Source organism: Beta vulgaris, chromosome 2 (genome assembly GCF_026745355.1).
Source record: "Beta vulgaris subsp. vulgaris cultivar EL10 chromosome 2, EL10.2, whole genome shotgun sequence".
Lineage (NCBI taxonomy): Eukaryota > Viridiplantae > Streptophyta > Magnoliopsida > Caryophyllales > Amaranthaceae > Beta > Beta vulgaris.
This window is the reverse complement of record NC_079203.1, coordinates 31,475,152-31,499,430: the sequence shown is the minus strand read 5'-3', so window position 1 is coordinate 31,499,430 and position 24,279 is coordinate 31,475,152. Positions and strand designations below refer to the sequence as shown.

Here is a 24,279-nt window from a genome sequence, read left to right as displayed (position 1 = left end):
AACCCTAATCAATTCCCCCTGGAATTCCTCTCCCTCAATTTTTTTACAAAGTGAAACATCTAAAAAGTATTTTTGGAGAATATCTATACTAATATATTAAAAGGCGTGCGCAAACAAGAAACGGTGCCACGTGGCAATCTCCCTAAGGGAGTTTTACTCCATTTAGAAATTGCATTGTATAGGATTTGATCTCAAAACCTCAATAACATATACTAAAGTCTTAACCACTAGACCAAATAATATTTAGTGTTATCATCTTAAATTATAATATTAATAAATGAAATTTTTTTCTTACTTGAAGCATAGCCCGGGCATAATAACTAGTTATAATTTTCTATTTGTTGACATTAGGATATTAAATACGAGTAGTTCATATCAAAATGTTTACTAAAATAGCCTTTGATAATCAACCGTTGAAGAAAGCGCTTTTTTTCACAATTCTCCAAACCCACCCTTTTATTTATTTTTCAAAAACGTCGCCGTCGCCGTTAACCTACCTCTCTCTCTTCTTTCTTCTTTCTTCTTTCTTCTTTCTCTCCTCCGTTCTTCTTTTCTCTCTCCATCCAAATTCCAAATTCCAAATTCCAAACTCAAAAAAAGCAAACAAAAAAATAATGGAAAGAGTTGTTTCAACTTTGAAGAAAAGAAGAGAAAAGAAATACTACTAATAAAGAAGAAGCTTCGACAACGCCTAGTCCGAGTCAAATCACTCAACTCCCCGCCTTCTTTGACTGAGTCATCAACTCGCTCCTCCCCTCCATTTCCACTGTAACAGCAGGAGAGAAAAAATACACACCAACTCCAAAGATCTGCTCAATCTCTCACTCACTTTACTAAAACAACAACAACAACAACAATAAGTTATTTATTTAATTAAAAAGTAAAGTGTGTGTTGTTGTTAAATCCCACCCTGTATTTTAATTAATTAATTAAAAAGAATGAATATATCAAGGGGGTTGTTTGGGTGGTCCCCACCACATATACAACCTTTAACGCCGGTGTCGGAAGTATCAGAGCCGCCGGAGTCGCCGTCACCGTACATGGATATGAATCCAGAAGCGGCGGCTGCGGCAGCGGCAGAGATGGATGAGGAAATGGATGAAGATGGAGAAGATGAGATCGAGCCGCCACCGGCAGCTGTTCCTTTCTCTCGTTTATTTGCTTGTGCCGACCGCCTTGATTGGTTTCTCATGGCGCTTGGATCCATTGCTGCTGCTGCTCATGGCACTGCTCTTGTTGTTTACCTTCATTATTTTGCTGAGATTATTCAGCTTCTTTCTTTGACGTCGTCTGTTTCTTCTGAGGACTTGCATACTAGGTTCATTCAGGTATGTTAATTAATTCTTCTTTTCTTAAAGATTATGTATATTAATTTTGTTGATTTATTGTTGTTATTTTGAGGTCATGATGCATGAGATTGAAATTTAGGAAAAAGCATCACATTTCTGTTGTAGTAGTAAGTAGATGATCAAGTATTTGATTTCTATTTTTTCTAATTTTTAATGAGTTTTTAGCTAGAGGTTAGTAGATGACCTAGAAAAGTATACCCTTATTAGATTTTGAGATTTTCTAAATTATGGTATTGGAACTGTTAATGGGGTAATTTCGAAAGTTGCCTTTATATGTCCGAGGCGTGTAAGTAGGATAGTGGAACTTTTTGGGCATAAGAACTTTCCTGTGATTATATGTGGAGCTTCTGCTAAACTTCTGTGAAGGCTGAAGTTTAATGATGAGGCTAATGCCATAGCCTAGTTGTGCCCAAGGATGAGAGTGCAAACATAAAAAAAATCAGACTGTGCCTGATTGCTGTGTTCCTCCTAAACAATTATTTTAGTTTTTATAGTAGCGTCGTCTATATGGTTTCTCTGCTTCGCAGATTTTTGTTTATATGTTTGCTTTTCCTTGTGCTGTCTGGTGCTAGACGAATGAATGCCTTTTCCTTAGAAAGTGTTGATCATGAGGGTTAATGTAGAACTTATCTATGATGTTGTAGTACTTCTTCATTATATGTTGGAGGATGATTTTTCAGGTATTACTAGCCATGAGAGGTTTTTAGAGCCTCACAAGAAGCTAAGATAGAATAGTCTTATGAAGAAGAATGCACCATAGCTTTGAGTTAATTGTTTGTGTGTTTACCAGCAAATTAAAATAGATGATAAGAGCCCATTTGTTTTTACTGTTTTTGGAGGTCCTGAAACAACAGAATGGATAGACTCCCTTACGAAGTGTTTAGCTCTGACTTTTATGTGATTCTGTTTCTGCTGATAATTACATACTTTAAGCTGTTTCTGGTTTCCTCGCGTAAGGTTCTATATTCCACCCTTTGCCCGTATCTAGCACCACAACTCTTACCCATCTATCTATTTTCCGCTCTGTAGTTTGGAGTTTGGACCATATCTCAATCAATATTCAATAGTGATAGGCGATAGGCTTAGAGGATTAGAGCGACGCAGGCCTACTGATAGACCATGCAACTCTCTCTTACTCTCCACTCAAAGAGCAAGAAGAGTAAGAATTATAGCATGAGAAGCGTAAGCTTCACTCCCATAGGCTTCCAAAGGAACCTTGTATTAGCATCATATTGATGGCGTGTGAAACCATTGCGTGTTCTATTCCTTAGATTCCCAATTAATCCAAAGGAAATAACCAAGCAAATATGAAAGATAATTCTAAATTCATCATGAACTCACTATTTTATGTATTCTTGAGTGGGTATTATGCACGGGAATTCATGTGAATTAAAAAGCATAAACGCCTAAAGTAAATTGGATACTTAATCTTGCTTTTTAATTTTTTATTTTGGTTATTGGTGCTTCCTAGAATCAATAAATCAAGGTATATGGGGTTTAACAAATTCATTAAGATAGTAATCAAATAGCTTTAGATTCAAAATATATTCGCTAAGAAATGCGATTGAGTCACATTAAATCTCTTAGATTTCTAGATGGGTTATTCTCAAAATTATTAAACAGGGAGATCAAAGATTATTGTAGGTTTTGGCCTCACTAAATAAACCAGAATTGACACTAAGTTGGAATTGTATGATTGCACAGTTTGATTGAAACATTTGCATACGGGTCTTTATATAGGTTTTATGACTAACATCAACACGAGTATGATTGTCAGTTATGGGTACATATCCAAGTGTCCAAAGTAAAATTTCAGTGTGATTCAGACAGCCTGCCTTCTTCTTGCCGCTCACTGTCGCCTCTTCTTGTTGCCCCAGAAGTGAATTGCTGGAGTTTTCTTCTGTTTTTCGACGAGATACTTCTTTGTTTCGTAAATCAAGGGAAAGGCAAAAGAATTTAAGTAAATTTAAACATAGGGTTGGGTACGTAAAAAAAGGAATAATGTCAGAGAGAATGTGGGGAGCAAAGCTGGGATAACCTTCCTTTTTCAATAAAAGGTGGATTTAGCTTTTATTATTCTCTTTCCTTTTCAGTTATATATGTTTTAGTGTTTGTGGGCTAGGCTTATAAGTTAGACCTTATAAATTAAACCATAACATAACATCCCAAATCTGACCAGTTCATTTAACAAAATTTTTTCCCACATTGCTGAACATATATGATGCCCTGCTACCTGACTTGATGTGAACTGTAATTCTATGGTGCTCACATTTAGTTGGAGGTATGGTTTCAAATCTTGAGTGCAGTTGGGAATTTGGGATCGCTTTAGTGGTCGTTGAACAACTTTCTTGGGAAATGTCGATGATGCGTGACTGTCGTTGCCTAACATTGCTGTTAACAATGTGGTTGTGATGCAGTTGTGTAATCTGGATTTACTACCATGGTTAGAGGTTCTAGATTTGAGACCTAAATGGCGAATTAAGACCATAGTAGGATTGCTTAAATAGCGACAATCCAAAGTCACCTTTAGCTTTGTTTGCTCTATCGTGGTGACTATGAAGGTCACCACACTCTTTTTACTTGCACCACTTTCTTCCAAAATTGATGTACTTGCTTTCATGAAAGTGGTTTGCAGGCTCTTGTTGTGGTTGGCTGTGGTGAGTGGTGGCAATCCTTGGTTATGGTTTGTTTTGATTCAGCCTCATGGATGGTTGGTGGGTGGTTGTGACGATGAGTGGAGAGAGGGAGTGGGATGAGAGTGTCGTGGGTAGGTGGATTTTGTGGGTTGTGGTGGGACAGACACAAATGTGTAGTATTTTGCTGATAAGTGTGGCAAAGCTAAAATAGGGACATAGGGAGTAAAAAAGTGCAACCAAACATCCTTTAAGGCAAAGAGGGGATATTGATTGCCTTTTAGTTTCTTGATTTCTCTCTACGAATCAGTTCTAAATTATTCACCACTCTGACTCATCATTTAGAAAAATAGACCCTCAAATGAGAATAATATCTTCTCTCTCATGGCCTCTTCCTTCAGTCATGCTATGGCTGCAAATGAACCTAGTTGTTCATGTTCAAGTTCATCTAAGTCACTTGAACTCGAATTAATCTAGGATTTTATGGGTTTGATCTCCACTCGTTTATTAGTTGATATTAGCTCATAAGGGAGCTTTTCTTTACTGATATTTCGAGTTCCCTTAATCATCACCTCTGTACCTATCAATAACCTCCTTATATTCGACCTTTATATCCTCTTATGGCCTTTTGCGCCCGGATTTTTTCATAGGAAATTTTAGGGGTTGGTACTCTTTGCTCTTCTTTCTTTTTGCCAAGTATGAGTATACTAGCAATATCAGCTTATGCCTTATATGGGGATTATGGTGACAGTTACTTGTGATCTTGAACACTTGACTGGCTTGTACTTTATATCTCTACCTTGACTTGAACCTATATGCCAAATGAGCATAATTTGGTAATGTTTGTTTCGGAGCAAATCAGCTTGAGCTGACTTAAAGATGGATTTTGTTGTAAGTCGATTGTTGTAGGACACTGTTTGAATTCATTTTTGGATGACACAGTGTATGATTTTTTTTATTGATCGGGTTGTATCTTGGTGCAGCTTGCTTTAAGGATTGTCTATATTGCTGCAGGTGTTTTTGCTGCAGGGTGGATTGGTAAGTTTATGATTTTGATCAATTGTGCCTTTGTGATTAATCTTACATACAATTTAGATCATTGATGTCCATTCAAGTCACAATGCTAACATATTCCGATTAACAGAGGTCACCTGTTGGATTCTTACTGGAGAACGACAGACTGCTGTAATTAGGTCCAAGTATGTGCAAGTCTTGCTGAATCAGGATATGAGTTTTTTCGACACATATGGGAATAATGGAGACATAGTTAGTCAAGTCTTGAGTGATGTGCTGCTTATTCAATCAGCATTGAGTGAAAAGGTAAACCTCAATGGTTTATAGGTTCATTATGAATTCAAGTGTTATCTTCATATGGCTTCTAACAATCTGCCCTTTCGTGCATCAGGTTGGGAATTATATCCACAATATGGCGACATTTTTCAGCGGTCTTGTTGTTGGATTTATCAATTGTTGGCAGATTGCCCTCATAACTTTAGCAACTGGGCCATTCATTGTTGCTGCGGGAGGAATTTCAAATATATTTCTTCACAGGCTCGCAGAGAATATCCAGGATGCATATGCAGAAGCAGCAAGCATAGCTGAGCAGGTGATTTCTTGTCCTCATATTGCACCAAGCCATGAATGTAAAAACTAGAAATATATATATCAAATAGGCGAGTGAAGATACATCTCTGTTCATGTTTATGAGTAATTGAAAGTGTGTACATTTCCTTCTCGGTAGACAGAACACAGCTGGGTATGTAACTCTTCGTGTAGACCATATGCATTTTGCTCTTCTCTGTAGACAGAACAGAGCTGGTATCTGTGCTATAGCATGTGTTGTTTAGAAGGCTGCTTTTCGTTTCGAGGAGGTAGTTCTCTAGTAGGAAAACATGGATTAGCTGGGTGTTAGAAAAATCGGTGGATGTGTATCCATGTAAGCTTTGGTTTTATTTGGTCGTAGTGGGTGACGAGAAGAGTGTTGAAATGTGTATCTTGATGTGTAGGCTATTTATGCACTTCTTACGTTTTTAAGCTGTACCCAAAGGACTTGGCATATTGAGACAAATCTAACAAGATCCCACGTGACTTTGTTCATCCATACGTAAAGATAATACAAAAGGGTCGAGGTGAAGTATGTGAATAGTGTCAAAAGTCCATATGGTTTAACTAAGAATAGCAGAGGTAGTAATTGGGTGCTTGAAAGTTAAAAGTCAAAAAGCACAGATCTCTATTGTATAAGTCAAGTGGGAGCTATGGTGTCCACCAATGAAATGTCTTTTTTATCCTTAGCTAAATATATATACTTAATTGGATATTCAGATTTTGTACAATTATATCCTTTCTAATTTAAAGATGGGTCAAAAATTCCAATAATAAACTAAATAAGCATTAACAAAGTAACTTGACATAATGAGAAAAATAGTTAATAAAAAAATTACAAATTTAAATGGACTACAAAACTTTACATCCAAATGTTTATCTCAATTTCTAAAACTTTATAGATTACAACAGTTTGTATAACAATAATTAAATCACACTTCTATAATTATATTTTGGTGAAATTATTAAGAATAGACCCAAACAATCGACGCACACATCGCGTGCATAGAACACTAGTATGCGATGTTGTATCTGGATACTGTCATGAAATAGGGTGAAATCCCAGTAAATCTGTCAACAAACTCAGTTGTATTGAAGGATCATCGTAATTAAATATATACAACCCTAATCTTTTGAGCAGATAAGGACTCTGCGCTCTAAATGAACTCTTTATAATTCTGGATACTTTCTCTGTCCTTTAAGCTCACTATCTGTCAAAAGTGAATTCCTGCTATCTTGCATACTACCCTTCATTGTAACTAGCTTTCTATGCTATTACATGTTTACCCTTGTTTATGAGATAACGTGCTGCTTTGATTACATCATTGCCCTGTATACTCTTCTTCTTCTTCTTCTTTCTCCTAGCATAAGTGAATACCAGCGGTTGGTTGAGTTGATTCTTAGCAGATACTTTTCTCTCACCTTCACTCCTGTTCTGGATGGGGATTTGGAATTGCGGGCTGGAAACTCCTATTTTTTTAAATTCTATTAATATAATGCCAGGACTTCCAAATTTCTTGTGTGCAAGGCAATCCTATAGTAGTAGCCGTAGGATCCAGATTACGAATTTTCCAAGTGATGATGTATCATAATTACACAGGTCTTTTATTTATGTTATAAACTCTTTGGTAGAATATGTTTAGATTACATGGACTAAATGCTTATTTCCTTATCATAAACTTTGGATGTTGAGGGTGGTGTAATGCTTGTGTGAGATGAATTTATGACATGGAAACAGTTTGTATGTTATTTCATGATAAAAATTGTGATCTGCTAGAAGACACAGTTTAGCTTTTCATTTACTTTTTATTTTGGATGGAATTTTGGTAGATTGACGTTGTGATGACCTAAATGGTTTTGCAGGCTGTGTCTTACATTAGAACATTATATGCGTTCACCAATGAGACGCTGGCCAAGTATTCTTATGCAACATCACTTCAAGCAACTCTCAGATATGGTATATTAATAAGTCTTGTGCAAGGGCTGGGGCTTGGGTTTACATATGGATTGGCAATTTGCTCTTGTGCGCTGCAGCTTTGGGTAGGAAGATTTTTGGTGACTCATGGAAAAGCTCATGGTGGTGAAATAATTGCAGCACTCTTTGCTGTGATTTTGAGCGGCCTGTAAGCTTCTTAGTCTTCTATATATTTTTTGTGTAACTTAATGCATCATTTAATTTTTATTACCATGTAATTTACCTTTTTACTATGTTTCAGTGGGCTAAATCAAGCAGCAACAAACTTCTATTCGTTTGAGCAAGGGCGTATTGCTGCTTACAGACTTTTTGAAATGATAAGCCGTTCATCCTCTGCTACAGATTATGAGGGGAATACTTTACCTTCTGTTCAGGGTAACATTGAGTTTCGAAATGTGTATTTCAGCTATCTGTCTCGTCCAGAGATACCTATTTTAAGTGGGTTTTACCTCACTGTTCCTGCTAAAAAGGCTGTTGCACTTGTTGGAAGAAATGGGTCGGGGAAAAGCAGTATAATTCCTCTCATGGAGCGTTTTTATGATCCTACATTAGGTAATGATTTTTCTTTTGCTAAATTTTTGTTCTTCTTTTCTCTTGACAGACAACATTGCTCATGGAGTTAGCTGCAATCCTTTACACTGTTAAACTGATGTTTTTCTTCTATTGGTGCAGGGGAAGTCCTCCTTGATGGTGAGAATATAAAGAATCTCCAACTGGAATGGCTAAGAAGTCAAATTGGTCTAGTTACACAGGAACCTGCTTTGTTGAGTTTGAGTATCAAAGAAAATATCGCTTATGGACGGACTGTTACACCAGATCAAATTGAAGAAGCTGCTAAAATAGCACATGCACATACTTTTATCAGTTCACTTGAGAAAGGATATGATACACAGGTAGAGCTGCTAAGGTTAATGTTTGTATAGATTTGTAGTGTGTTTTTGGATGTGTGTCTCTGTATATGCATATTAGTTACTCCCTCCATGCCAAATTAATTGCTAGAAACCATTTGTGCACTAAGTTTTAGAAAGAGTGGGTGGGCCTGTGGGTTAGTGTAGGATCCAACTCTAGAGAAAAAGTCGAGAGGAATGATTGCTAAAATAGGTACGCGGCATATAGATTGGGACAACACAAAAAAGAAACCATGACAATTAATATGGGTTGGAGGGACTATGTAATTCTTTTTTTGTATTTGTATTTGTTTTTTGTTTCCCTTTTTTATGTGTTACCTACAACCTACCTTCGTTGCTACTGCAATTTATAAGAATTTGGTTGTTTCAGGTTGGTCGAGCTGGCTTGGCATTGACAGAAGAGCAGAAGATCAAGCTCTCAATTGCAAGGGCAGTGCTCTCTAATCCGTCTATTCTTCTCCTTGACGAGGTCACAGGCGGACTTGATTTTGAAGCTGAAAAAGCTGTTCAAGAGGCATTGGATCTTCTTATGTTAGGACGTTCAACGATAATAATTGCTAGACGGCTTAGTTTAATCAGAAATGCTGATTACATTGCTGTCATGGAGGAGGGTCAACTTGTTGAAATGGGTACACATGATGAATTAATAAACTTGGATGGTCTATATGCTGAACTTCTTAAATGTGAAGAGGCAGCCAAACTTCCAAGGAGGTAGGCTTGACCTTGAACTGTCTCCACATTCTTTTATTTGTGGATCTTTTTTAACGGTTATCTTGTTAATATTTAATGGCAATGTGTTTGTATATGCGTTGTTCATTGAGACATTGACAAAGATGATAGGCTATGTTGTTTGCGTCTCAAAAGCTTGTGGTTCTTAACTAGTTCAAAGTCTGCATTATTTACTTTTCTTTATTTTCTTGTGTAGAATGCCAGTAAGGAAATACAAAGATGGATCAACTTTCCAAATTGAGAATGACTTATCTGCAAGCCACAATTTCCAAGAATCATCCTCTCCAAAAATGGCCAAATCACCATCTCTTCAGAGAGTTTCTGGTGGTCACGCCTTTCGGGTGTCGGATGCTGCTTTCAGTTCTCTAGAGTCACCAAAAGTCAAAAGTCCACCTTCTGAGCAGTTGAGGGAAAATGGTAATGGTAATTTATTAGACGGTGCAGACAAGGAACCATCTATTACAAGGCAGGACAGTTTTGAAATGAGATTGCCAGAGCTACCAAAAATTGATGTTCAAGCTGCACGACGACAAACCTCTAACGCGTCAGATCCTGAATCCCCTGTTTCACCACTTTTAACATCTGATCCCAAAAATGAACGTTCCCATTCACAGACTTTTAGTCGCCCTAATAGTGATATTGATGACATGCCAATAACAGTGAAAGATATGAAGGATTCACAAAACCGTAAGCCACCATCATTTTGGAGGCTAGTTGAACTTAGCCTTGCAGAATGGCTTTATGCAGTCTTGGGGAGCATTGGTGCTGCCATTTTTGGTTCCTTCAACCCTCTTCTTGCTTATGTCATTGCATTAATAGTAACAACTTACTACAGATTTGCTGAAGGTCACCATCTACGGCATGAGGTTGACAAATGGTGCTTGATCATAGCATGCATGGGCATTGTGACAGTGGTCGCCAACTTCTTGCAACATTTCTACTTTGGTATCATGGGGGAGAAAATGACTGAACGTGTAAGGAGGATGATGTTTTCAGGTATACAGATTTTCATTTGAGCTGTGTTTTCAATCTCTTAATTTCCATATACTTGTTGCCAATTACAAATGCCTTGTTCTAGATGTAATACCTTTTGTTCGTTGGCACTACAGCCATGCTGCGAAATGAAGTTGGATGGTTTGATGATGAGGAGAATAGTGCTGATACCTTATCAATGCGGTTGGCAAATGACGCAACATTTGTTCGGGCTGCTTTTAGTAACCGCCTCTCTATCTTTATACAAGATAGTGCTGCAGTAATAGTTGCTCTTCTCATTGGAATGTTGCTACAATGGCGATTAGCCTTGGTGGCTCTAGCAACACTTCCAGTTCTCACCATTTCTGCAGTTGCCCAGGTTTGACTTGCTTCCCCCTCTTAATAGATCAAGAAAGAATGTTCATCCCTATTGAATATAGGTTTTGGTGATGTAAAGCTTGTTCAACTTAGATTTTGGCTAGTTAGGGTTAGGGTTCCATGGTGTTCCAAATTACTTGTTATCCAATATTTCCGCTCTTTTTCTGTTGGTCACTTCATGTTGTCTTGAAATGCATAACTACCAGACCCTCTACTACTACCAAACAGTTTCTCAAAATTCGATTTAGACGAACTGCTAATAGTGGATGACTAAATTCCAACAACTGAAAGGTTGTTAAAAGCAATAATGCTTCATTGAATGTGGTGAATAGCAAACTTTGCCAAACCGGCCTTGTATTCATGTCAAGTATGCTGGATTTGCATTATTGATTATATATCAGGTTCCACACTATTTTGCATTGATAACTATATTCCTATTTATTCAAGGAAAGAAATTCTGCTATTACAGCTAAATGCTTGACAGTCAAGTAAGCGTACAAAATTGGTTATGATAAAATGCTATGTAGTATTAGCCAAATTTTATATAGCTATTTTGCGTATTGCCTGCTCAGTTGACTGTCCAACACGTGCGCACACCTTTGAGAAACTAGCGCTACCATTATGACAAGGATATTCTAAATTCAGTGGCTTCTCTCTCCCGGCCCCACCCCCGTGTCTTCCTATAACTTCAGTAGATATCTTTTATTTTCTTGATTCCGCAGTAGTTATCCTTTCAATTTTGGTAAGTTCCACTATAAATAACATTCATCCGAGTGCCTCAAAAGTCTTAACAACTCGGCGCGATAAGAGAGAATGTTTCTATTAGATCTTACACATCAAAGTTCGAACCTATTACTTCCATCAAGTTTATTATTGATCTATCCTCAAAATCTGATCATCTCTAAACTTTTACTGCAGAAATTGTGGCTTGCTGGATTTTCTAGGGGAATTCAAGAAATGCACAGAAAAGCATCATTGGTCCTCGAGGATTCAGTCAGAAATATCTACACAGTCGTGGCTTTTTGTGCGGGGAACAAGGTGATGGAGCTCTACAGAATGCAATTGAAAAAAATACTCAGGAAGAGTTTTCTTCACGGGATGGCAATTGGTTTTGGCTTTGGCTTTTCTCAGTTTCTCCTTTTTGCCTGTAATGCTCTTCTTCTGTGGTACACGGCATTATCAGTCAAGAATCAATATATGGATCTCTCTACAGCTCTCAAGGAATACATGGTATTCTCCTTTGCCACCTTTGCTCTGGTAGAGCCATTTGGTTTAGCTCCTTACATTCTTAAACGTCGGAAGTCTCTCATCTCTGTATTTGAAATCATCGATCGTGTGCCTAAAATTGAACCAGATGATTCCACCGCCCTCAAACCTCCTAATGTCTATGGAAGCATAGAGTTTAAGAATATCGATTTTTGTTATCCAACACGTCCAGAAATTTTAGTGCTGAGCAATTTCAGTCTTAAAGTTGGTGGTGGTCAAACTGTTGCTGTAGTTGGGGTTTCAGGTTCTGGAAAGAGCACTATAATCTCCCTGATAGAGAGATTTTACGACCCTGTTGCTGGTCAGGTTTTCCTTGATGGGAGGGATCTGAAGCAGTTTAACTTGAGATGGTTGAGGAGCCATCTAGGTGTTGTTCAGCAGGAACCTGTAATATTCTCGACTACAGTTAGGGAAAATATCATATATGCAAGGCATAATGCTAGTGAAGCTGAAGTGAAAGAGGCAGCTAGGATTGCAAACGCCCACCATTTTATCAGTAGCTTGCCTCATGGCTATGACACCCATGTTGGTATGAGAGGTGTAGATTTGACTCCTGGACAGAAACAGCGAATAGCTATTGCTAGGGTGGTGCTGAAAAACGCACCCATTTTGCTGTTAGATGAGGCAAGCTCTGCTATTGAGTCAGAATCAAGTAGAGTAGTACAGGAAGCCCTGGATACACTAATTATGGGAAATAAAACAACTATTCTCATAGCTCACCGAGCTGCTATGATGAGACATGTTGACAACATTGTTGTACTTAATGGTGGTCGCATAGTTGAGGAAGGGGCACATGATGCTTTGGTGGCAAAGAACGGGTTGTATGTTCGGTTAATGCAGCCCCATTTTGTTAAGGGACGTCGTCACAATCGACTAGCTTAAATTGGAACTTTGGTCCAATTGAGGTTATCTCGTTCAGCCCTGGATATTGTTGACTCTTAAGAAAATGTTAATTATTAGTTTAGTCACAAAAATATTTGGAGGCTTGGTGGGTTGTTGGCCACCGTAAGAGTAATATAGGATCTAATTAGGCTCTGTGGAGTTCTATATTAGCCTCTGGAACGTGCTCTCGGAGGCTGGTGCAATTTTTTGGGAGGCATCGCGCAACTGGCCCTGGGTTGCTTTGTCTCCATAAATCATTTATTACTATTGATCAAATTGTATTGGGGGAAAATGTAATATTTTTGGGTGGTTTTATTTTCTTTTTTTCCCTTAATTTGTTTTATTGTGCTTTTCCTTTTCGATTTTCGTATTCATTGAAAGAATTTGTTTGTGGGTGTAAAATTGTTAACATAGAATCCATTAGTCGTGAGGAGAGTTGAGAAATAGTTGTAATTTTCTGTAAATATGGAGTAGTATATACGGGATACTGTTTGAATCATTTTTGATGGTTGAGTTTTGGAGTGTCAAATGTTTCCTTGTCTTGTAAATGTAATGTTTACCTTCCTTTTAAGCTAAAGATTAATTTGTTATGCATTTAGTGGATCCATTCTTATTATATTAAACAAGCTAACATATGGACTATGAAAGTCCCTTCTGGAATGTCCTGGGTTCTTAAGAAGATTATGAAATGCAGAGAGCTCTTTGATAATGAAAACAAGATACATGAATATGAAATAGATGGGAGATTCTCCATTAATAAGTGTTATAAAGCAATCAGAGAGCCTAATATTCATGTTAGCTGGAAAAGGTTGGTATGCAACAATAGAGCTACTCCCAAAAGCATCTTTATTACATGGCTGGCAGTGCTTAACAGGTTGAGTACAAAAACCAGATTAGCTCAATGGAGCCTAGTATCAGATACTACTTGTGAGTTGTGTAATAATGGAGAGGAGGATATTCATCACCTTTTCTTCCGGTGTGAGTACTCGGCTGAAATCTGGAGGAAATGTTTGAGCATTCTAAAGAAACCAAGAAATCTTTAAGCTTTGTGGAGGAGGTGCTGATTGCTGCAGACCATTGCAGACGAAGACATAAGAAGAACAAGCTGTATGGGATGATGTTTACTGAAGCTATCTATAACATATGGATGCAGCGCAACTAGAAAATTTTTGAAGGGCAACATAAGACTACTGATCAGATTGTTAATATAATTGTTTTTAATGTTGCTACTAGAGTAGAAGATAATAGAGTAGAAGGATATAGTTAGGGACTAACCTTTTAACCTTTTCACCTTTTAGGTACTCCTAATTTTTTTTTCACCTTTTGGGTACTCGACATATATTGTCGTTGAACTCAATTAAAAATTTAACCACACATTTAACCACACCTTGACTTTAATGTATAATATTTACAAAAGGATGAGTTTTAGTTGCAGTTTCCTTCTAAAAAGGATTAATACAAAACAAATTATGGTGTACAACCATTAGAAACAAGTAGCTTCTTATACTCTACTGCATCAAAACTTCAACTTTCACGATGCAATACTCCAACTTGCAAAATTCTCCAACCTGCAAGAAATCTTCAACCTGCAAAATTCGCCGAAATTATTACATTATAATTTAACATGTTATACTCTGTTCATACTCACTAAAAGTCTTTAAAGGCAATACAACTCACTAAACGACAGCTAATCCCACAAAAAGAACTAATTTGAGTACATGACATTCTTATACATACTCAAAAAGTTACCACAAACTACATTGAAGATAAAATAATAAACAGTAAAGCAATAAAGTCCACTAAAATTAATCCCAAAAAAGACCTATTATGGTAGTATTTACCTGATTAGTGGCAATAATTTAACTTCAACATCCAACATTTGCATCTTGACGACTTGATAAAGTTGATCTATTGCTTCTTTGTTGATCACTTGCATACTATTAATTAAAAAACAGAATTAAGTGTATGTTGATTAAACATAATTAATTGCAAAAATTATCATTAACTTACTATAGCTTGCTTCTGGAAATCATTAGGATAGGTATAAATACCAACTCCCTTGTGGAAGGGTTTTGCCAAGTTAATTTTTTTTGGGTTAAAATTACTCATATGTATTTTGGCTTTTGGCGTAAAAAAAAATATTATGGCAATTTTTTTCAATTCATAAGTTAAGGTCCACTACTATGGTTAAACTATGGTTAAATTCTCAGGAATATGGATTGAGTACCTAAAAGGTGAAAAAAAAATAGGGAGTACCTAAATGGTGAAAAAGTTAAAAGGTTAGTCCCTAACTATATCCTTAACTCATGTTTAGGGTAACATTTGAAGTTTCTAGCTTTTCAACCCTTCCTAGAAGGTGGGGAAAGCTAGCTTGCTTCTTAGCTCTAAACTAGGTGTATTGGTGATTGTATTATATTTTTTTTCGGTTATCAATAACAATTTTGAATTTCCAAAAAAAAAAAAAAGATTAATTTGTTGGTTAATCCATTCCTGTGATTGCGGGTCAATCCAGTTTCCCACTTTTATGGGTACGGCTTGCAATTCGGATTCGAATCTCTTTTGTATAGACTTCTCCGGTTAATTTGTGATTCGGCTATGAACATATATGTTCCTTTATGCCACATTGCTGGTTTGCTGCAAGTAAATGATTTTATTAATTTGACTGGTGGAAAGGAATTTTGAAGGGTTGAGTGTTAATAGTAACAGTCAGAAGACATTTTCTGAATTTGATTGATCGGACTGGTAACTTGTACAATGCTTTTGTTGCTGCATAATGTATAGTTGATTCAATATCATAATCTCTTCCTGATCGTAGTAAAAAAATATAACAAATTTCTGTCTCAACATCTTTACTCAAGTCTGATATGAATTATACTAGATATCAAACACCTTGAAGGAATCGGCCACAACTTTAAGCTTGTTTCGGACTCTTCTCCATCTTCTCTCGTTCGCTCCAACCGTTAATGTGTAGTATCTCCCTGAAATATATCGAATTCCAACAAAATTGCAGTGAAATATATCAGGTTCTGATAGAGTATAAATCTATTCCTGGGGCTTCAACCATCAGCTTAAGCTTTTGGTTGAGTTGGTCCCTTGACATGGTATCAAGAGCCAGCGTGACAAAAAGGTCACGGGTTCGAATCTCATCCACCCCTCCTTTCTCAGTGGAATATTTAGTGCCAGGTATAAGGGAGACCGAAGCCCCAGGAATAGATTTATACTCTATCAGGTTCACGTTAGGTTTATTTGTTTCAATTATGTCTCATTACAATGTTCACACTATTGCACATAATCTCTATGTTATCCGGACTTTGGTATCCGTGTCGGACACAAAATCATAAAAGAAAGTGTCGAAGTGTTCATACCAATATATGAGTGTCGAGGACTTGACACAAGTACCTCAGATAAGAGTCCGAGTAACATAGTTTCAGCTAAAAGATTAACATGGCTTACCATTTGCAATGGCAATGGTTGTGAAATGGACCACAGAGAAATTCTGAGAAGTAAGCTGGTACTCGAAAGTATAGTAATTCTTTCCATCTACTGAGCGCTGCATTCAGCAATCAGAACCATTTAGCAATCAGAAAGTAGACTAGATTTGCACTTATAAGAAGAAAGTTGACTGAATTTTTGAGGTTCAGACAATCAGACTAACCTCCTGTATTTCTTTTATGTAAGTCACTTGGTTTGGAGAAGCAAGTATATTGTCCACTAATTTTTGAACAACCTGCTTAACCATGAAACAAGGAAATCGAAAATTTTCAAAATATAGATTTAAAATGAACAATATATGAAAAAATTAAGAGTAATAATATATATGTTGATTAGTTGTATTTACATCAACCATAGGGCCGAGATCATGGACGTCGCTCTTGTCAGTAGGTATGAAGCTCAACCTCACATTCTGAAGTTGCAAGTATCGGTCCTTGAATGCGGAATCATGTGCCCTGAAGTCAAATTCCTGATGAAGAAAAACATGAATTTTACGTTCATTAATTCGTAATGTGATGATTGTGTTGAAGGAAATTGGTAAAAAGATTACTGTTACAAAATGGGAGAATACCCTCCAATCTGATGGATAAACGTAAGAATAACCATCTTCTTTGTCAACAAATGCTGTATACTTTTCTGAGGCTTCTGTGATACTAAAAAGATTAAATCAGAGAATAGTAGTTTTTGGACTTCATACTAATATATTTTGGTTGAGTTGGAAAAATACCTTTACTTAGTGCAGAACTTGGAGGAATCAAGGTTAGAGCTAGCATGCCAGCTGCCATCAGTAGTGATCTTCTTTCAGAACAGCCTGATATAAGTATAGCAAAGGGTTATAATTAACAGTGGCAGACCTAGGATTTTTGTTGGATGGGCCAAACTTAATGTGCTAATTTTGTTAGAAGAGATCATTCATATCATGAATGAATTTACATATTTTTCTATATCTTGTTTATTTTTAAAAATCAAACACCTTTCATCCCAAAGGTAGATTTGATAGAAGATAGTGCCAAATTTTCTAACTCAATAAGTAGATAGGATAGTGTTGAAACTAATGCGTAAGGCGACAATATATTATACACATAAAATAGTTAGAACGATCTTACTTGAAAAAGGAAAATGAGAAAAGATGAGAATGTTGTGACGTGGAGAGATCGACTGTCCTTAAAGGTGATTTCGCTGCAGCACGGGTGCAAACTTCATCCTAACGACCACCCTCCATGATTAACACAACCGCCCGATTGTATGCACTCACAAGCAGACGAATGGAGTGACTTAACAAAGCCCGAGAAATTGGAGAACATTTTGTGTGAAGAATATGACTGATTATTGTATATCTCTCTAACTAGAGAATGAGAGTTTAAATAGGTTAGAGAAGCAAAAAAAAAAAAGGTAATGGAATATTCTAGGAGAGGAGTAAGGAATAATATCTGCGACAAAAAGGCAAGATTTGATTTGCCTTTATAAACTGATTGCGAGAATCCCGCAAATGAAATCTCGGAAAAGCGGTCCCAAAAGTTAGAACAAGTCATAAAACGGGCAACAAACCCACAACCACGCTCGCCAGAAGCCCGACTGGCGTGTGTGGTTTGGCATTCTTCTAACCCATTGTTCAACAAGGTTTAAAGGAACATGCTGGTATATAAACAAGGTAATAGCTTTTGTATTCTTTTCATGTGGAACTTGAATCTTTTACAAATAAAAGCAAACAAGCAAATATTCTACGAATATGACTAACTTTGAGGCTTTAATTCCATCACGTAGGAGATGATTCAGTATTTTCTAGTCCAATAAGTAGATACGATAGGAGATAATGGGTAATATCCTAAGGGTATGTTCTCTCTAGCTTATTTTCAGTTCAGGCAATACTTTTACTCTCACATATCACTATTCAGTTCAATTTAGTTCATCAATTCAGCTGTTCTATGCCAAAGAGAACATGCCTTAAGTTATGTAAGTTTTGGTATTGTTTTGATGGAAACTATGTGTATTTCTTATTCCGGGAGTGCAAGTATAGAGGGTTGATCCTAAGGATTGGCAATTTTTTGTTGATTCTAACTACAATGAGATCGGGAAGCATTACTAGAGTCGTTTGAGGTACCAAAATAAGAAAGTATTACCAGTTACACCAAAAATTTGGGAAAAGACTATTGTGCTAATTCTCAAGATGAACTAGGTGTTCATGGCAATGTGTTGAGCCACTACGGGCTTTGATGATGACAAACTAAAGTAATAACTAACAAGGTTTATAAGTTTTATGTATGCAAGGTTCAGTGATTAATAATGGTGCTTTATAAAGATAATAAGTGAAGTTCCTGAGTTGGAACTCCAAGAGAAGAACAAAGTTCCTAAGCGATGATTCATGATTACAATTCTTGTTTAACAGTTCCTTAAGGAACTGTCTGCTGTTCCTGAGCTGGACGCATTTGTGTTTTACAATTTCTCAAGGAACTGCGTGCTGTTCCTTCACATATGCATTTGCGTTTTACAGTTCCTTCAAGGAACTGTCTGTTGTTCCCGAGATGGGACAATATGGATCTTCAGAGTTGAAGATTTAAAGGGATGACATGAAGTCTAAGTTCAAGAGTATGTACTTAGGATTTATGTAAGTAATTTATGTTGCTTAATACTAAGAAACTACATGGAATTTATTTAATGCAACAGTGGTTTTAAAAAGTATTTAACTGAGAATTTTTAGAAAATATTGTTAATAAATAAAATAGTTTTTATTTGAAATATAAATCCTTTCTTTATTACTGAACAAATAAAAATAGATTTCCTAAATAAATTCCTTATTTCTCTCAACTGTTTAAACCATGTACTGTTAGTGGATTGTCCTTAACTTTGCTTGTTCCTCAAGAAGTGTGAACGTAGGAAAATAATTCTACGTGGGTTACTGCTTCACACTTAGTGGAGGAACAAGTGAGACTGGCATGAGAAGACTTCACTATATAAAGAGAAGTCTTCCTCATTGCAATCTACCAACTGAAAACATATTTCTATTGCTAAATCTTAAGTTTTTTCTAAAAAGGTCTGTTGCATTATTATTAAGTGAGTTCCTAAATTCCTCAAGTACTCAAGTTCAATAGTATTACTAGTGTTTCACAAAATTTGAGTTTTAATTTGGGGTTCAAGGGTTGAGTGACTCTTGTAAGACTTAGAGTTAAGTCAGTAAGTGTAGGCTTTGGAGTAGAAGCAAGAGAGAGAAGAGTTCCAATAATCAAAGGGGATTACTGTGGAGAACTTGAGTTTGAGAGGAACTCAAGTTATAGAGAGTAGAGTTTCAGTAGTCGAAGGGGACTACTGAGAGGAACTCAATTATAGAGAGTGATTGTAATAGAGTTATTGCAATAATATAGTTTTTGAGGTTTTCCCTTCTTGATAAGGTTCAAGAAGATTCCTCAATTTTATATTTTTATGTCTCTGTGATTACTGCTCCTTTATTGTTTCAAAGTTCCGCAAAAAATTTTGCTAAAAGTTCCAAATACAATTCACCCCCTCTTGTACGTGTTCCATTGAAGTGTCACAATGAAACAACTAAAACTTCAGTGATTGGTCACTGACGATATTGGAAGGAAATGCTGCAGCACAATATGTTCTTCTCTATCTGTCATGTTCTCAAGATTAGAAAGCCTTTCACAAGCTTCGGCATTGAGTCTTCTACACTACTTGAGTTCTTCAAAAGAAAATAAAACAAATCTAGTATTGCAATGAGTTAGGCGTGTTGTAGATTTGACATTCACGGCCGATTTGGTAAGAGGTCATGAAAGGTGGAAATGATAATCCATTATAGTGTAGATTTGTACTAGAAATTCGATGTAATTACATATGGTAATGCTATTTCATATCAAGTCATCCATTTTCTTCATAAAATCTCATTACTATCTATTACCACTTGGGAATATAGTATTGAGTGGTAATGAAATTTTATGAAGGGCAATCCATGTTTAGTGATAAAGTTTCATCCCCATGGTTATTGACCAAAGAACTTTTTTATAAAATTTACACTAAATTTTCACTATTACCACTATTTATTACCACTTTTTATTACTAGTAACCAAAAGACCGTGAGTCTTTTCCCGAGTTCGTAGGAAAGACAATCAAAGACCCAAAGAATACAAGTTTTTTTTGACAATAACTCACTCTCACACTGAAACTATAATTTGAACCGGTAATGCGACAACTAAATCCAGATGAAAGTAGTATTTGATTTAACTGCAATTTGTAAACCAATGCACAACCATAACGAACATAACAAACCTTAACAAATCATTTTGTGTGACAAAACTTGAGATGGATGCTTACTATTTGCTAGAGAGGAGGAATCCTTTAAGCTTGATCTTATGTTATTGAACGATGGTAATAGAATAGTAGAATTGGTGAAAGATGTGCTCATAATCTGTGATGTTAGAATCAATTCAGCACATTAATACGAGAAACTTTTTTCTTCTTAAGTGCACTTTTTAAGCTTGACCAACAGAATGTACAAAGTATAACAAGAAATGGTACCTGTTTAGGCCTAATTGCAGGCCAGCTCATTGAGAGTGATGAAGCTGCCATATCTTTGCTTAATCTTTAGTCCGTGAGAGTGTAATATTTGTTCTCATATAAGAGTGATTTTTGTGTGCAATACTTCATACTTCTGTTGAGGAGGGGTCATTTGTTTTCACAATTTTGTTTTGTTTTGTTTAGTTGTGTGTTAATGTGTAGAGCGAAGAGCGTCCAACAACAAGAGATAAGGTGGATAAACCAGTCTCTAACATGTGCGATTCACGTGCACACATGGCATTGATTGCACTGAAGTCCATTTTAGTTGCTTAGGGCCCGTTTGTTATTGTTTTTTGTTTTCACTTTTTTGAAAACTAAAATCAAAAATAGAAAATCAAATTTTCACTTTTTAGTTGTCAGTTTTCAAAATCATGTTCCCAATAAATTTGATTAATTTTTTATTCATTATAGGACATATATCACACGACTTTGAAAATAAAAAAAAAAAGAAAACCACAGTAATACCGAATGGGCCCTTAGTTTACAACTTTTCATTTTTGTTTTTAGTTTCCAGTATTTTTGAAAATTAAAAATATATACTTTTTTTTTTTGAACAACCAAGATATCTACCGCCGATATTAGTGATTAATCCTTTCGCCACGGGTGCTCCACTTAAGGATAAAGGGCTGGCCAAGAATCTCTTTCCATTCCCAAAGGTTGAGTATCGAACCCCTGACTAATTGGTTAAGGGACAAAGTGAGCAGCCACTATGCCAAGACCACTTGGTTTCTTCCTTCGTTTCTTTTTACTTGTAATGGGTTGATTACTACACTATTCACAAACTTCACTTAGTTTATCTTTGGTAATTTATAGTTAAGGAAAAACATATTCATGTGAGATCTTGTTAGATTCATCTCAATACGTATTTTTCAAATATCTACTTTTTATAATTTATAATTAAAGATATTAATGGTTGAAGTTATGCATTGGCAAGTGTGAAAACGTTTGCAAATAAAAAGAAACAGAGGAAGTATATGAAAAAAGTACTCAATTTCTCGTCATCATTGCCAATTTTCAAGATAAATAAGCCTGATTAGTATGAGTATGACTAATTTTAAATTCATTATACAAACCCATATATGGATTTTAAAATTTTAAAACGACAATGAGCATCTATTATACACCTATTTCTAAGTTGCATGTGTAGTTATGAGTGAAAGTTCGGTGTACGGATTGGACTTAGGCCTAGTCCAGTCTGATCCGAACAAATTTCGGATTTCAGTTTTTCAATCTGAATCCAACCTGATTAGAGTTCGAGTCCCAACAATCAAATCCGATTTTCAAACGATATATTGGATCCGATCCGAAATATCGAGTTCTTTATTTTAAACTTCATATTTTTGATGAAGTAAATTAGGCACGACCATGAAATAAAGCTTTCGATAGTAGAACTAATTTGTAAAAACTCATAACTAGACACGAGCATCAAAATAAAGTTTTCAGTAATGACTACGAAGTTAGCCAGTTAGAATTTTAGGGGAAGGGAAAGGTCGCCCAACCATTTGGTTTTTTTTTGAAAGATTATGTTAAGCCCAATTCTAATTAAATAATTCAAGGCCTATCTACTATTCGGTTATTTTGGATTTTTGAATCCAATCACTTTCAATCCAATCCGATCCAAAAATTCAATTTTTTTTTTAGAACACCATAATTTGAATTCAATCCAAACATAGTTTGAGTCCAATCTGAATTCGTAATTTGATTTGAATTGTATTGGATTTCAGTTTTTATCATGATAACGTTCAACCCTATATGTAGTTAAAGCGGTATATGAGGTGGCACAAACACGCGGGGATGCTTGTTGCATGTCATCTTTGTAAAGTAGTCCACATTCTCTCCCCTCAATAAACAATTCATGAATGGTGTACCAACTTTAAATTTTAATTATTTTTTATTACAACTAAGGTCCCACTTATGATTTCTCCTGAATTGTGTACAAAAGAAATAGGAACTCTATTTAAGGACGAATGGTGTATTTTGCAGTTAGCACCATCTAGGAGATATCTTTTGCTAATCCTTTATTATCATTTGAAATTCTTATATATATAATTAACACGAAAGGTTTTCTTTTGCATGTTGTTTACTTTACAATTGTTGAGTTCTTTAACTTTATGTTTCATGTGGTAATTATCAGTTCAAATCATCTTAATAAGAAAATTGATTGAAACAAATATTGATAGTCAATATTTTACAGGATCTACCACTTCAAAATTCGCTAAAGAGGGTGTGGAGAAAGCTAATACGATAGAGAATATGCAAATGTTCTCACATTATTCTTTGTAGATACTCTTGTTATATATATATGACAGATATTATTGTTTAGCAAATATCTTTTGTATAGATCTTACTTCCTAGTGTGTATACTTATATATTCAATCAATGAATGATACTCCAATCAAGGAGATTATCACTATCTTACATTCGTTTCACCAATTTTGTGATGATCATGGCATGCTTTTTCGCTTTTCTTGCCCTTACACGTCCTCTCAAAATGGCAAAGCAGAACGCATGATTCACACCCTCAACAATATGGTTCGCACCCTTCTATTTCAAGCTTCTCACCCCCCTCATTTTGGGTATATATATGCTTTAGCCACTGCAACCATTCTTCTTAACATCTTACCCACTAAAACACTTCATAACAAAACCCCCACAGACGTTCTTTATCATCGATCTCCTTCCTATGACCACCTTAGAATGTTTGGTTGCGTTGGTTATCCCAATCTATCCTCCACCACCTCTCACATATTGGCCACACGCACCACTCCGTGTGTCTTTCTTGGCTTTCCTAGCAACCATCGTGGCTACCTTTGCTATGATTTATCTAAAAATGCCATGATCATCTCTCGTCATGTCACTTTCCAAGAATTTGAATTTCCCTTCTCTCAAATTGCCACATTTCAACATCAGGATTGCAATTTTCTTGAACCTGACCCAATTCTTCCCTCTCTTCATCAGCCCAGTCCACAAACAACTCTCTTACATCCTCCTAATGGGCCATGAGCTTCTCCCTTGGGACTGAGCCCCCTACTCCAGCAACTTCACTTCAGTGTCCCACTTAATTCTCCCCCCTTTACATGGACCTGAGACCGTCCCTTCTCCCCCTCCAGGCCCACACGCTGATTCCCCTTCTCCCCATAATGGCCCCTACGCTACTTCCCCTACCGACCCACCTACTGATTTTGTCATCAACCCTCCCCACTCTCCTTTGCGTGAACCCCCACCCGACCTAGTAAATCCTCTCAGCTCCACCCCTCACCTGCTTCACCTCACATCAGTCCTCAAACGGTGACCCAAGCCCAACATGACATCTTTAAATCCAAACAAATTCTCAATCTTCATACCCAAACTGTTTCTCCCATCCTAAAAAATCCCAAATCGACCCTCCAAGACTCGAATTGGAATACCGCCATGAATGAGGAATTTACTGCTCCTATAAAACAACATACTTGGGATCTTATTTCGAGCCCGGAAAGGTTAATGTTATTCGTTGTATGTGGTTGTTTCGCCATAAGAACAAGGATACAGGTGAACTTGAGCGCTAT

General features: G+C 36.4%; 2 protein-coding genes across 3 annotated transcripts; one reads left to right on the top strand and one right to left on the bottom strand.

Moving 5' to 3' along the window:
• Positions 1-406: 406 nt before the first annotated feature.
• Positions 407-12,703, top strand: LOC104886957 (ABC transporter B family member 20). The gene is made up of 11 exons (XM_010671520.4): positions 407-1,328; positions 4,966-5,020; positions 5,127-5,302; positions 5,388-5,588; positions 7,448-7,707; positions 7,801-8,111; positions 8,232-8,452; positions 8,838-9,178; positions 9,393-10,192; positions 10,306-10,547; positions 11,465-12,703. Exons 1-11 carry the CDS (start codon positions 939-941, stop codon positions 12,692-12,694), a joined length of 4,227 nt encoding a protein of 1,408 aa, XP_010669822.1. The 5' UTR covers positions 407-938; the 3' UTR covers positions 12,695-12,703.
• A 2,684-nt stretch (positions 12,704-15,387) lies between these two features.
• On the bottom strand, positions 15,388-20,894 carry LOC104886958 (photosynthetic NDH subunit of lumenal location 1, chloroplastic). Of its 2 annotated transcripts, none has more exons than XM_010671522.4 (8): positions 20,696-20,894; positions 20,492-20,585; positions 16,914-16,997; positions 16,758-16,831; positions 16,533-16,655; positions 16,350-16,424; positions 16,148-16,244; positions 15,388-15,672 (listed from the first exon to the last, which is right to left on the bottom strand). In XM_010671522.4, exons 1-8 carry the CDS (start codon positions 20,744-20,746, stop codon positions 15,569-15,571), a joined length of 702 nt encoding a protein of 233 aa, XP_010669824.1. In that variant the 5' UTR covers positions 20,747-20,894; the 3' UTR covers positions 15,388-15,568. The 2 variants fall into 2 exon arrangements, with proteins under 2 accessions (XP_010669824.1, XP_010669825.1); XM_010671523.4 differs by having other exon boundaries at positions 16,350-16,421; positions 20,696-20,892.
• Positions 20,895-24,279: the final 3,385 nt, after the last annotated feature.